This window comes from Oncorhynchus mykiss, chromosome 19, assembly GCF_013265735.2.
Source record: "Oncorhynchus mykiss isolate Arlee chromosome 19, USDA_OmykA_1.1, whole genome shotgun sequence".
NCBI classification, from domain to species: Eukaryota; Metazoa; Chordata; class Actinopteri; order Salmoniformes; family Salmonidae; genus Oncorhynchus; species Oncorhynchus mykiss.
Genome location: NC_048583.1, coordinates 31,894,702 through 31,907,485, shown reverse-complemented (window position 1 = coordinate 31,907,485; position 12,784 = coordinate 31,894,702). Strand labels below are relative to the sequence as shown.

General features: G+C 43.0%; 2 protein-coding genes and 1 non-coding gene across 6 annotated transcripts in view; all 3 read right to left on the bottom strand.

The window, feature by feature from the left end:
* Positions 1 to 451: 451 nt before the first annotated feature.
* trnaf-gaa lies at positions 452 to 524 on the bottom strand. The gene has a single exon. It is a non-coding gene; the product is annotated as a tRNA-Phe (tRNA).
* Positions 525 to 2,901: 2,377 nt separating this feature from the next.
* On the bottom strand, positions 2,902 to 3,910 carry LOC110498328 (type-1 angiotensin II receptor A). The gene is made up of 2 exons (XM_021574961.2): positions 3,101 to 3,910; positions 2,902 to 2,934 (listed from the first exon to the last, which is right to left on the bottom strand). The coding sequence occupies exons 1-2, from the start codon at positions 3,908 to 3,910 to the stop codon at positions 2,902 to 2,904; spliced, it is 843 nt and encodes a 280-aa protein (XP_021430636.2).
* A 3,881-nt stretch (positions 3,911 to 7,791) lies between these two features.
* mgaa (MAX dimerization protein MGA a) overlaps positions 7,792 to 12,784 on the bottom strand; it is a 32,550-nt gene continuing 27,557 nt past the window's right edge. For all 4 annotated transcript variants that reach the window (XM_036954649.1, XM_021573924.2, XM_021573925.2 and 1 more), the window contains exons 17-25: positions 12,094 to 12,205; positions 11,516 to 11,895; positions 11,302 to 11,409; positions 11,076 to 11,201; positions 9,901 to 10,012; positions 9,467 to 9,820; positions 9,155 to 9,322; positions 8,980 to 9,063; positions 7,792 to 8,867 (exon numbers count right to left, since the gene is read on the bottom strand). In XM_036954649.1, coding sequence (XP_036810544.1) covers positions 8,044 to 8,867; positions 8,980 to 9,063; positions 9,155 to 9,322; positions 9,467 to 9,820; positions 9,901 to 10,012; positions 11,076 to 11,201; positions 11,302 to 11,409; positions 11,516 to 11,895; positions 12,094 to 12,205 — 2,268 coding nt within the window. In that variant the 3' untranslated portion in view covers positions 7,792 to 8,043. The remainder of the gene's footprint in view (positions 8,868 to 8,979; positions 9,064 to 9,154; positions 9,323 to 9,466; positions 9,821 to 9,900; positions 10,013 to 11,075; positions 11,202 to 11,301; positions 11,410 to 11,515; positions 11,896 to 12,093; positions 12,206 to 12,784) is intronic.

Sequence of the window (12,784 nt, the reverse complement as noted above, 5' to 3'; positions counted from 1 at the left end):
CAATATATTACATCTTTCCCAGACACCAATGAATGCTGGTCTTCGTACCAGTCTGACAAACATTCCACTCATTGTACTCAGTGTCATGTGCCAAGGGGCTAGGGGCTAGTGCTATCCGGGATCCTTGGGACTTCCTACGCGAAACCTCAACCGCATTTTACCGTTCAACTTCGATGGGGGGTAGGGACGTTGAGTTGCTCATTGTCTTTTACATTTGATTTATTTACCCTTTATTTAACTAGGCAAATCCTTTAAGAATAAATTATTATTTACAATGATGGCCTACCCAGGCCAAACCCGGACGACGCTGGGCCAATTGTGCGCTGCCCTATGGGACTCCCATTCACGGCTGAATGTGACACAGCCTGGATTCGAACCAGGGACTCTAGTGACACCACTTGAGATGCATGCCTTAAACCACTGCGCCACTCGGGAGCCCAAAATTATTGCCTGCCGAAACCCGGGATCGAACCAGGGACCTTTAGATCTTCAGTCTAACGCTCTCCCAACTGAGCTATTTCGGCTGGTTGTCAGAACTCTCATTAAATTGTGTCCATAACACGTGGAGACACGGCCATATCATTTGAATTATAACAGTGTCAAAATCCAAAATGTTGCTGTTGGCTAGGAACGTTAATACGTTTTGTAGTTGGTATATGTTGGTATATATTTAGTTTCAGAATTTAGACCCTAGACGCGAGCTAGCCATTTTTGACAGATAGCACATTTTGACTTTGACTGTGGTAACTAGTGGAAACGGTTTCGCCTTGACATAAATAAAACGGTTGCTGGGGAAAATAACTGACTAGTTCCAATAGTTGCGTAACCTTTGGAATGAAGGACAGCTGTGAGGTTAATCAAGTCAGATCTCCTTGAGCTCTTTTTCAATCGCTTTGGTGCCATTTTCACAAGTATTCGGTGAATTTTAAAAACTTAGTACAAAACTCCTTGTAACACATTCGGTCTTGCATTCAAAACCTTTCATTGTGCATTCATTTTGATTGGAGACATCTTTCACCACATACAGTAACCATTGATACAAAATATAACTTCACTGTTGAAATATAACAAACATTGGTTTAAATCACCAAAACACAACATTATGATTTCTTCTCAATGTAGTTGGTTTTAACAACCCATTAATCCAATGGCAAAAAAAATGCAAGATACATGTTGAAGGGCTGACAGTAATATGCTACAGTACTGTAAGTCACAGTACATTGCACTGTTTTCACAGGCTATTCACTTGCACTACCCATCAAAATTGACTGAAAATCAAATGTCCATTTTTTTCTATCCCATGTGCGGGCAAACAAGGTGTGCAGACATCTTCCACAATCATATGGTAACCATGTATTGCGTTTTAAAGTATCGTAATGTTCTTGTGTGGCTCAGTTGTGAATGACACTAGTAACAACAGGGTTTGATTTTAAGCATTTACTGTAGTCACTTTGGATGAAAGAATCTGCTACATAAATGGCAGGGAACATAGTATACTCCTGGCCAATGCAATTTTACTGTAGTAAAGCAGTGTGAAAAAACCCCAACGCCAATAAGAAGAGACTTGCTTAGGCCAAGAAACATGAGAAATGGACATTAGACCGGTGGAAATCTGTCATTTGGTCTGATGAGTCCAAATTTGAATTTTTGGTTCCAACCGCAGGGTCTTTGTATGAAACATAGTAGGTGAACGGGTGATCTCCACATGTGTGGTCCCACCGTGAAGCATGGAGGTGGTGGTGTGATGGTGCTTTGCTGGTGACATGGTCTGTGATTTATTTAGAATTCAAGGCACACTTAGCAATGCTGGTTATCATTTGTTTTTCACCTCCAGACTGTGTAAGGACTATTTGGCCAAGGAAAAGCAGCCTTCAAGTACTCAGCATATGTTGGAACTCCTTCAAGACTGTTGGAAAAGCATTCCAGGTAAAGCTGGTTGAGAGAATGCCAAGAGTGTGCAAAGCGGTCATCAAGGCAAAGGGTGGCTACTTTGAAGAACCTAAAATATATTTTGATATGTTTAAAAACATTTTTGGTTACTACATGATTACTACATGATTCCATTCCATTTACTTGCTATATTGTATTTACTTCACCACCATGACCTTTTTTTTGTTGCCTTTACCTCCCTTATCTCACCTCATTTGCTCACATCGTATATAGACTTGTTTATACTGTATTATTGACTGTATGTTTGTTTTACTCCATGTGTAACTCTGTGTTGTTGTATGTGTTGAACTGCTTTGCTTTATCTTGGCCAGGTCGCAATTGTAAATGAGAACTTGTTCTCAACTTGCCTACCTGGTTAAATAAAGGTGAAATAAATAAAATAAAATGTGTTATTTCATCACTATTATTCTACAATGTAGAAAATATTAAAAATAAAGAAAACCCTTGAATGAGTAGGGTGTGTGCAAACTTTTGACTGGTACTGTATATAAGTATGGTATATATTTGTATACTTTACAAACATACAATTCCATTCTAAGGACTTCAAAATCTGTATATAGTAGACAAACCAAAATAGTTAGTCAATTGATGATGTTTTAAAAAAAAACTGCCTTTTTGATGATCTGTTTTGAGAGTTGTGAAAATGTACCACATACTTGTAAAAAATGTCACCAAAACAAATAAATGATTGACGAAAAAAAACTGATGTAATATGAATATTCTAAGAAAGCCCAGTCTCTGGAGTGGAATGTAATAGCTGAACAGACTGGTAACCAAGCTAAATGCATGCATCATTGCCTACATTTTCTCTGCATCACTCTAGCAGCAGACAAAATGCATCTAAAAGCACATCTCAGCTCAGTTGGACTACACTGACTGAAGGAGGTCCTCCAAAATGTTTCTTTCCACTCCATGCATAATTACCCCAACAGACTCTACAACCAACATACTCTAGTGCTTTACTGACCAGCTCCCAAAGCCCCTCTTGGATGTGGAAAATAAAGGGATCCAGAATAGCATTGAGGCAGTAGAGTAACTGGGATGACTCCACTAGGAGGTTCACAACATTGGCCACCCTACACGTATTAGTGTGGTCATACAACGTGAAGAAGATGATGCATGCTATAATATGGAGCAACTGCCCTGGTACCCAGCACACAAAGAAATTGGCTATGAAAACTGCAATCAGCCAGATGGTCTTGTCCCCCCGGCCCTGCATGTTGCCTGCAGCCCACTGCTGCCGCGAATGCCTCATCCGGGCTATAATCTTCACATAGGAAGGGATGATGAGGAGCAAGGGAACAGACACCTGCACAGAGTAGTAGGATAACAGATTGTAGGTGGCTGCGCTGTACCTGAACCTTGAGGTCACCACAGTTCCACAGTAGCGGATGCCGCTCTTCCGCTCCCTGTAGTTGATGTTAGGATAGCTTAGGTAAATGAGCAGGACGGTAATGGCCCATAGGAGCAGTGAGACCAGGGCAGCGTTGCGGGGGGTGCGGACCATCCGTGACTCGAGTGGGAAGACAATAGCCAGGAAGCGGTCGGTGCTGACAACACAGATAAACATGGTGCTGGAGGTCAGACCTACAAAGTGGAGTATGTTACTCAGGATGCACAGTGAACTGCCCATGCTCCAGTCATAGTTCTCACTTACATAGATAGCCCTGGGCGGTATGGAGGCCAGGTACGCTAGGTCACACAGAGCTAGGTTCAGTACTCCGATGGAGCCGATACTCCAAGGTCGAGACGGTTTGAGGCAGATCACCAGGCTACAGACGTTTCCAAAGATACCGAGCAGTGAGAGGGTATGGTAGAATGGAGGAATGATGGTTGCAGCGTAGTTGCGGGTTGAGCTGCAGTCCTCGAAGGGGACTAAGGGCAGGGAAAGGTCTTCAATAATTGACAATGTGCTGTTTCTTCGCAATAACCAGCTGGGGACGAAGTCCTTTTCAGACATGTTCCTTTCAACAAAGTTCCTGTATCAACTGATAATTGAACAAATGTGTCAGATCAAACAATTACAAATTCAAATCATCAGTCAAATCACATTTATAATAAAATGGCAATACACTGGGAAAGACATACTCTAGAGTAATATTCTAATTTCTGATATGAAATCACACTTTTGTAACAATAACAAGGATAATAAATGTCTTCATTCTAACATTCATGAACAACTTTGAGCAAACTTTCAGACAACATAGAAGAAATAACTGAAACGTGCATAATAAAACTGAAGTAACATGGAGATAGTTCTGATCAACACTTACCCTTGAAGAACGCAGCTGTACTTGAGAGAACCTTTTAAGTGTTCTGCAACTTTGTCCCCAGCTTTTTATCACACCATGGCATCATTACTTCAGAAGATCATGGCTACGTCCCAAATCGCACCCCATTCCCTTTACAGCGCACTACTTTTAGCCGGGGCCCACAGGGCTTTGGTCAGAAATAGTGCACTATATAGGAAATGGGGTGCCATTTGGGATACGCTTTTGCTCCGAATTTAATTTCGCATGGGAAATTAAAGATATTGCCCGGTAATGAATAAGGTCATTAGTTTGCAATTAGATCGCGTGGGTCAATTGGGAAAATGTCAGAGCTCTCTCTTCCCACATATTTAAAAAGGGCAAATGAAACCAACATGAGAAGATGTTCTTTCACAATATTCCTGTAATACCTTTTCATATATGTTCAAAGTAATATGTACAGTTACAGTAAGTCACTCAATCTTTAGAGTAATACTACTGTTCAAATCATATAACACAATGTAACTGCGTCAGAAATGTATATCTAGGCAGCCCACATTCATTGTTAGATTTTATTTCAAGGAGTCTTCATTTCTCTTATGCCAACATCCTAAACATAACGGTTATTGACACCATATAAAAATATCAGAAATACCTTTACAAAAACAACTCCATTATCAGAAGAAGAAAAACAGTCTTAAAAGTGGAAAAAAAAGTAATTATTTACATGGCCTATTATTATAAAAACATGTATTTTATACTTTATACAGAAATTACATCTACACTTCATGCTCCTAGCAAAGAAAAGTATTGATGCTGTTTAACAAGAGGGTTGGCTTTTAATTCTGCAAGCTTACCTCTTAGCAGCATAAAAATTATTACAGCAAATGTATTTCCCCCAATTTAACAAATGGCAAATGGCACCCTATTCCCTAATAAAGTGCACTATTTTTGACCAAAAGTAGTGCACTATATAGGGAACAGTGTTCCATTTGGGACAGCCTTCTCTACTCCTATTATATAGTGAATGTCAGGGTCCGATTATTACATACATCACTAAACAAGTAAAGCTGCTCTTAAAAAGGTCACAAGGACTGCAGATTCAATGACCTATTCATCCTACAGGGACCTATTAGGATATTGCTTATTAAGTTTAGGTTGAGATTTGTCTGCAGTGCACACAGTGGTTAGTGTAGCAAACAGCGTGCCATACAAAAACAGATGAAATGTTCCTTAACCTTTAAGGCTTAATTCACTACGACCGAGAACTTTCCTTGCAACAAACACAAAGATATGGCAGACAGGGCCTACTCTACTCCAATATGGAGACAGGGCCTCTGAAACAGTCATATACACTCAACAGTACAGTATAGTACTATGAACACAAACAGCATCAGCACTATCGGCTGTCTGTCTACAGATCATCTTGCTCTGATGGTAGATATATACTCTAAAACCAGAACATACTGGACACCATTAAAATGTAGAGTTCCTGGTAGCTTAATATTATGCGAAATTCACTGTATCTCCTCTTTAAAATAAGGGGAAGAAAAGCAACAGATCGGGGTCCGTTTTTAAGCTTATTCCTTATGATCTAAAAGGCTAAACTGATTCTAGATACACTACGTGACCAAAATGACAAACCTTAACCCTTATAAGTATGCATATACATGCTCTCCTACATACACAAACAAACACACGACCAAAAGTATGTGGACACCTGCTCGTCGAACATCTCATTCCAAAATCATGGGCATTAATATGGAGTTGGTCCCCCCTTTGCTGCAATAACAGCCTCCACTATTCTGAGAAAGCTTTATTTTGTATATATATATATTTTTTTAATGTAACCTTTATTTAGGCAAGTCAGTTAAGAACAAATTCTTATTTACAATGACGGCCTACCCCGGCCAACACTGGGCCAAATGTGTGCCTCCCTATGGGACTTCCAACCATGGCCGGATGTGATACAGCCTGGATTCGTACCAGGGACTGTATTGACGACCTCTTGCACGGAGATGCAGTGCCTTAGACCGCTACGCCACTCGGGAGCCCAACTAGATGTTGGAACATTGCTGCAGGGACTTTCTTTCAATCAGCCACAAAAGCATTAGTGAGGTCGGGCACTGATGTTAGGTGATTAGGCCTGGCTCGCAGTCGTCGTTCCAATTCATCCCAAAGGTGTTCAATGGGGTTGAGGTCAAGGCTCTATGCAGGCTAGTAAAGTTCTTCCACACCGATCGACAAACTATTTCTGTACGGACCTCGCTTTGTGCACGGGGGCATTGTCATGCCGAAACAGGAAAGGGCCTTCCCCAAACTGTTGCCACAAAGTTGGAAGCACAGAAGAATGTCATTGTATGCTGTAGCGATAACATTTCCCTTCACTGGAACTAAGAGGCCTAGCCCGAATCATGAAAAACAGCCCCAGACTACTATTCCTCCTCCACCAAACTATGCAATGGGGTAGGCAGCGTTCTCCTGGCATCCGCCAAACCAGATTAGTCCGTCGGACTGCCAGATGGTGAAGCGTGATTCATCACTACAGAGAACGTGTTTCCACTGCTGCAGAGTCCAAAGCGGCAAGTTTTACACCACTCCAGCGGACACTTGGCATTGCGCATGGTGATCTTTGGTTGGGGTGCAGCTGCTCGGCCATGAAAACTAATTTTATGAAGCTCCTAACGAACAGTGATTGTGCTGACGTTGCATTCAGAGGCCGTTTGGAACTCAGTAGTGAGTGTTGCAGCCGAGGACTGATTATATTTACACGCAACGCGCTACAGCGGTCCTGTTTGAGCTTGTGTGGCCTACCACTTCATAGCTGAGCCGTTGTTGCTCCTAGACGTTACCACTTCACAATAACAGCACTTAGTTGACTGGGGCAGCTCTAGCAGGGCAGAAATTTGACAAACTGACTTGTTGGAAAGGTGGCATCCTGTGACGGTGCCACGTTGAAAGTCACTGAGCTCTTAAGGCCATTCTACTGCCAATGTTTGTCAATGGAGATTGCATGGCTGTGTGCTCGATTTTATACATTTGCACCAACTGGTGTGGCTGAAGTAGCCAAATCGACTAATTTGAAGAGAAAAACATGACTCCTGACTGTCAGAACAGTGTCATGTCAGTCTGCATTTCAAGTCAATATAATGTATATATTGATACAAACAAACATCTTTGGATATCCAATAGGCACGTTAGGTAGTGCCGCTTATAAAACAAAACAAATGTGCAGAAGACATAAATAAAAACAGTTCTCAGGATCTCAAAGGCCCTGTGTTTTAGATATATTTACACACTATGAGGTTGGATTAATACTGTGAAATTGTGAAAATTCTGATCATGCGCTTTAAGTGTAAGAGTGGTTTGAATATACATTTCTACCCATTTTGGTAGGATGGTGTTTTGGCCTGCCTGTTGACGTCACCAGGAAATAAATAAGTTAATATACCAATAACCGCTCGTTTTCCCCTAGCAAATTTGCATAAGAAATTGCTCTTTGCTAAGAAACTATTTTTGACCATGTTAACTGAAAACAATCATTGTAAGCTACTTAATTGTTACCAAGAAATGATTTGACAGAGATAAAAACGGCTACATTGTACCTTTAAATGTAGTTATCCCTGATTGGTTGAGCCACATAAGGGTCATATTTATTACAGCACATCGTGGCGAAACTTTTTGCAACAGAAAAACAAAAATGAAAATTTCTTATTGGACAAGTTCAGGTAGAAGTCCAACCCTGTTTCAGTCAGTTTGGTGACAAATGATTACGACCCATGTGAGTAAGGGTCTTGAGGAGAGATGGCTACAACATTGACCCCGAGTTAGTTAGTGCTTAGTTCTACGTCTGAGGGTTGCTCTTTAGTCCTAGTGGGGCTAGCCTCGGCATTGGCCTCATCTGCAGTAGCGGGGGCGGGGCTAGGGCATCCCCCGGCATATCATTGGTCTCCAGCACCTTGGCCACGCCAACTTTCATCTGCAGCAGTGGAGGCGGGGTCAACGCCTTTTGAAGTACACCGTGACCTTTTGCAGTGCATGTTGGTCCTTGTGGGCTGTGCCCATTGACAATCGGAGCAGGAGCAGAACCTGTGTCTGATGGTTTCTCGTTGGATCCAGAACCCACTTTAAGGTCCTCTGCCTGTGGCACTGGCAGGCCTGGGCCTTTGGAAGCCTCATCCTGGCCTTGTCTCTCTTTCATCCCCAGAAGGTCCTCGTCAAGTCTCAGAAACAAGGGGCTGAGGGAGCGCTCGTCATCTCCATCTCTGATGATTTCCTTCTCTGCCTGCGGTGGTGGTGGTGGTGAGGACCGGTCCATACCAACCTCCCCAGGCTCAGTGGCTGGTTTGTGGGTGACCACTGGAAGACCACTGGGGCTGATGTTGTCTGTGGTCATCTGCTGGTTGAGGAAGACGATCTCGTTGAGGAGAGACATCAGACTCTCGTCTTCAACGTCACCTTCTTTGTTGTCTTCGTCCTCCTCATCCGAGTTCCTGTCTGCGTCGTTGATCTTTACACCGTCTCCAGAGTGGTCCAGCTGCTTCCCCAGCACCTCACCGTCCTCCAGTCCACTTCCCTTACCCTTCACTGGAGATGGCCTCCTCGGAGCTCCCCTTGACACACCTGGAGGGGCTTTGACCAGTGAAATCACATTGGCGATATGAGGAACTGAAAAATAGGAAACAAAATAAAGGTTTTGTCTCAATGGCATAACATTCAGCTAACCTAATCAGATTCATAGATATCTACATCCAAGCGGTAAAAACGTGTCGGAAGTTACCTCCCCTGTTGAGGATATTACGAGGTGGAGTGAGAGAAATGGGTTGTGACATTGAGGGGATACAGATGGTAACTGAAGCGACACCTAAAAAAAGAAATTTAAGAAGAATCAGAATCAAAATCAACAAAAAAAAGTGGTATGCAACTTTGAGTACATTGAGTCACTGAAAGCCTACCTGGTATTAGAGACTGTTGCATTTCGATTCCAGTGACGCGTCCTACCGGCAGCAGAGAACTGGCAGGCTGCATTGGGCTCTTAGTGATCCCCTGCTGAGATGGTATCACTCCCCCCACTATAGACAGCATTTGAGGAGGGAGAAACCGAGCATGAACAGGTGGGGAATCTGTTGGGGAGGCAGAAAAACAAAATGCAAATGATTGACAGTGCTTTATTTCTTCCCATGGAAGTTCAGTCTCTAGATCTGCAGTCAGCCTGATCCATTTGGTGCAGCTAGACAGCAACACGGTCAGAGGGAGGGGTGACTTACCTAGGGAAGGTTGTGGTTTCCTGCGAGACAGGATGTTAGGTCTTGTCCTTTCACCTGGAGAACGACACGTTGAGAGGGGTTTCCTGGAGGGTGGGGAGATGATGGGACTTGCCTTGGGTTGTTTGGGTGCAGGCTGTGGGACAGGGGTGGGTACCACCTTTAACTTCAGACCGGGAGCCAGGGATTTTGGCTTAGGCTGTTGAGTGCTGCTGGGTGAGATGGCTTTATTGGGTAAGACTGATGACGAGGGGGCTGAGGACGCCGCTCTCCGCTTCCCTTTGAACATCACGTCCATGTTCTTCTGTTTGGTAGAGATGTCCTGAAGTTTCCTGAGGATGAGCTCCTCTGTCTTTCCTGTAGAGAGAGACAGCAGGCCAGTGTTACCGGAGGAAGAGACTGGAGAGGAGAGGATGGTCAAATGTAAGGCCCATTACCAGATTTCTGGGAGATTTTCTTGATATAAGCAGCTCGTTCTTCGGTCAGCGCACTCTTCAGTTTTTCCAGGCGTTCGCATTTGTCTCTCAGGTCAATGACTTGTTTTCGGGCCTGTTAAATAACAGACAATACTTGGTATCATTTAGTGAAGAGGTTACTTACTAAATAAAACTCGATGCAGTTCTGGGAGGTACTGTATGTCACAAGGCAGCGGCAATGAATTAGTCTGCTAACTGCCCTGAATATGACAATCATTTCCTAAACAAAATCATCAAGAAAAATGTAAATGGCCATAGCTTATTTTACTTAACACTCCCAACAATCAATATTGAAAGTCTCACTCCAGTCTCCTTTTCAGCTCGTTGATCACCTAATTTACTTAACAAAAGGCACATCTTAATAAGTGGACCAAGTATCATCATGACATGGCAGAAGAGGGGTGAGCTTTTCCTCGTTTGTTCTCTACTGCTCCTCTGTTGTTCCTCAAGCAAGGAGGGAGGCCAATAACATCACGAATCCCCATCAGACCAACTCCTTGAAGTTTGCAGTTGTGTCCCAAAAATATATATACTTTTTTTTTTTACCCTTTAGTGCGTGTACTTTACTGTATCTATACCTGGGAAATGTTTTTTCAACAGTAAATGTTTTAAAAAGTAAAACATTTATAAAAAATATATCTTTTTTTTTTTAATCGCTGGAGGACATATAAGTTTGATTAAAGTTGTATCATGTTTATTATGTTTTATTGAACCTTTATTTAACAAGGCAAGTCAGTCGAGAACAAATTCTTATTTACAATGACGCCCTACACCGGCTAAACCCTCCCTTAACCCGGACGACGCTGGGCCAATTGTGCGCCGCCCTATGGGACTCCAAATCACGGCCAGTTGTGATACAGCCCAGGATCGAACCAGTCTGGAGTGACGCCTCTAGCACTGAGATGTAGTGCCTTAGACCGCAGTGCCACTTGGGAGTAATATAATGGCATCCATGTAATGTGGATACCTACACCACCCATTGAAATGTACCGTATGGCATGGTAAATCATGTGATACAAGAGTTCTCTGGAGAGCGTAGGCAAGCACTGAGGTGTTATGGGTCCTATGGGCACTGGTCAAAAGTAGTGCACTATATAGGGAACAGGGTGACATTTGGGATACATCGGTAGTCTTACCTGCCCTAGGATGAAAACATTAGTAGGTGCCGGGTTGCCAAGGTCCAAAGTCTCTATCAGGGCTTTAAAGCTCTTCCGAAACGCAGTACAGCGTTGTCTCTCATATTTGTTGTGCAAGTTCCAGTGCTAATGGCAACATTGAACCAAAAACACCGCAAATTACAACCATGGACACTGAAATCACAGCATAACCATATTTGAAGGAAGGAATAAAAGGTTGTTCCACCTCTTTAGTGCGTTTTTCCTTCAATTGTGGAGTGGTGTTCTTCTTTGCATTGTCCTCCACACTCTCAATGTCCACAGGCTCATCCTCTAGCAAGCTTTCCTCCACATCCTGAAAGACAGATGAGTCGTAACGAGATAAAGAAAACGGTAAAAAAAGACAATTCTCAAGGGAAGAGATCTAATCAACAGAAACCGAATAATACATTATTTCTTACACTGATGGTATTGTTGACGTGCCCTTTAGCGTTGTAGTTTTTGTCGTCGTCAACGTCAGAATCCTCGGTCTCATCCGAGGAGTTGTCGGTTTTCTCGTCCTCCGTGTCCTCCAGAAGGTCCACCACCTCATCCCTGTCCTCCTCCGTTTCTGCTGTCACTCCTCCCATGCTCTTACCCCCCCGAGCCTCTTCTGTGGTCCTCTTTGACAGGGGACCAGGCCTTGGCCTCTGCTCAGACTCACCGCAGGTGGAGACAACTGAGGAAGACGAGACAGCAGAGGAGACTTTCCCTTCTTTCTTCCAGTTGATGTGCAGCTTCTCGATCTTCTGCTGGGAACCGATGTACTTGATGTTCGTCAGTATCTGCTCCTCAGACTCTCCTGTGGAGGAAACACGTTGGTTGAATGTACAATCAATCAGTCAAATGCATTCATCCACAAATGCTTTTTTTTTTTTTTTTTACATTAGTTGTCGCAAACCCACAGAATACAGAATGTTGACATGTTACAGGAGGAGAGAGGAAGTACTTAAGAGGAAATGGAGAGGTGGGGGGGGTCAAATGTAATGTCCATTATTACCAGTTAACTGGGACATCTTCTTGACGTGAACTGCTCTCTCCAGGGTCAGCGAACTCCTCAGCTTCTCCACGTTGGTGCTTTTCTTTGTCAAGACCTGGATCTCCTCCTTGGCCTGGTTAAATAACAGAGTTGACTTGTTATCTATTGAGGACGGTTGCTTCAACGAAAACAAAACTAGAGCGCCGCTCTGATAGGCCACAATAACAAAATACACAAATACTACCTTTTATGAGTCCCAAATCGCAACCTATTCCATATACAGTGGGGCAAAAAAGTATTTAGTCAGCCACCAATTGTGCAAGTTCTCCCACTTAAAAATATGAGAGAGGCCTGTAATTGTCATCATAGGTACACTTCAACTATGACAGACAAAATGAGATTGTAGGACATTATAGGATTTTTTATGAATTTGCAAATTATGGTGGAAAATAAGTATTTGGTCAATAACAAAAAAGTTTCTCAATACTTTGTTATATACCCTTTGTTGGCAATGACAGAGTTCAAACGTTTTCTGTAAGTCTTCAAAGTTTTCACACACTGTTGCTGGTATTTTGGCCCATTCCTCCATGCAGATCTCCTCTAGAGCAGTGATGTTTTGTGGCTGTTGCTGGGCAACACGGACTTTCAACTCCCTCTAAAGATTTTCTATGGGGTTGAGCTCTGGAGACTGGCTAGGCCACTCTAGGACCTT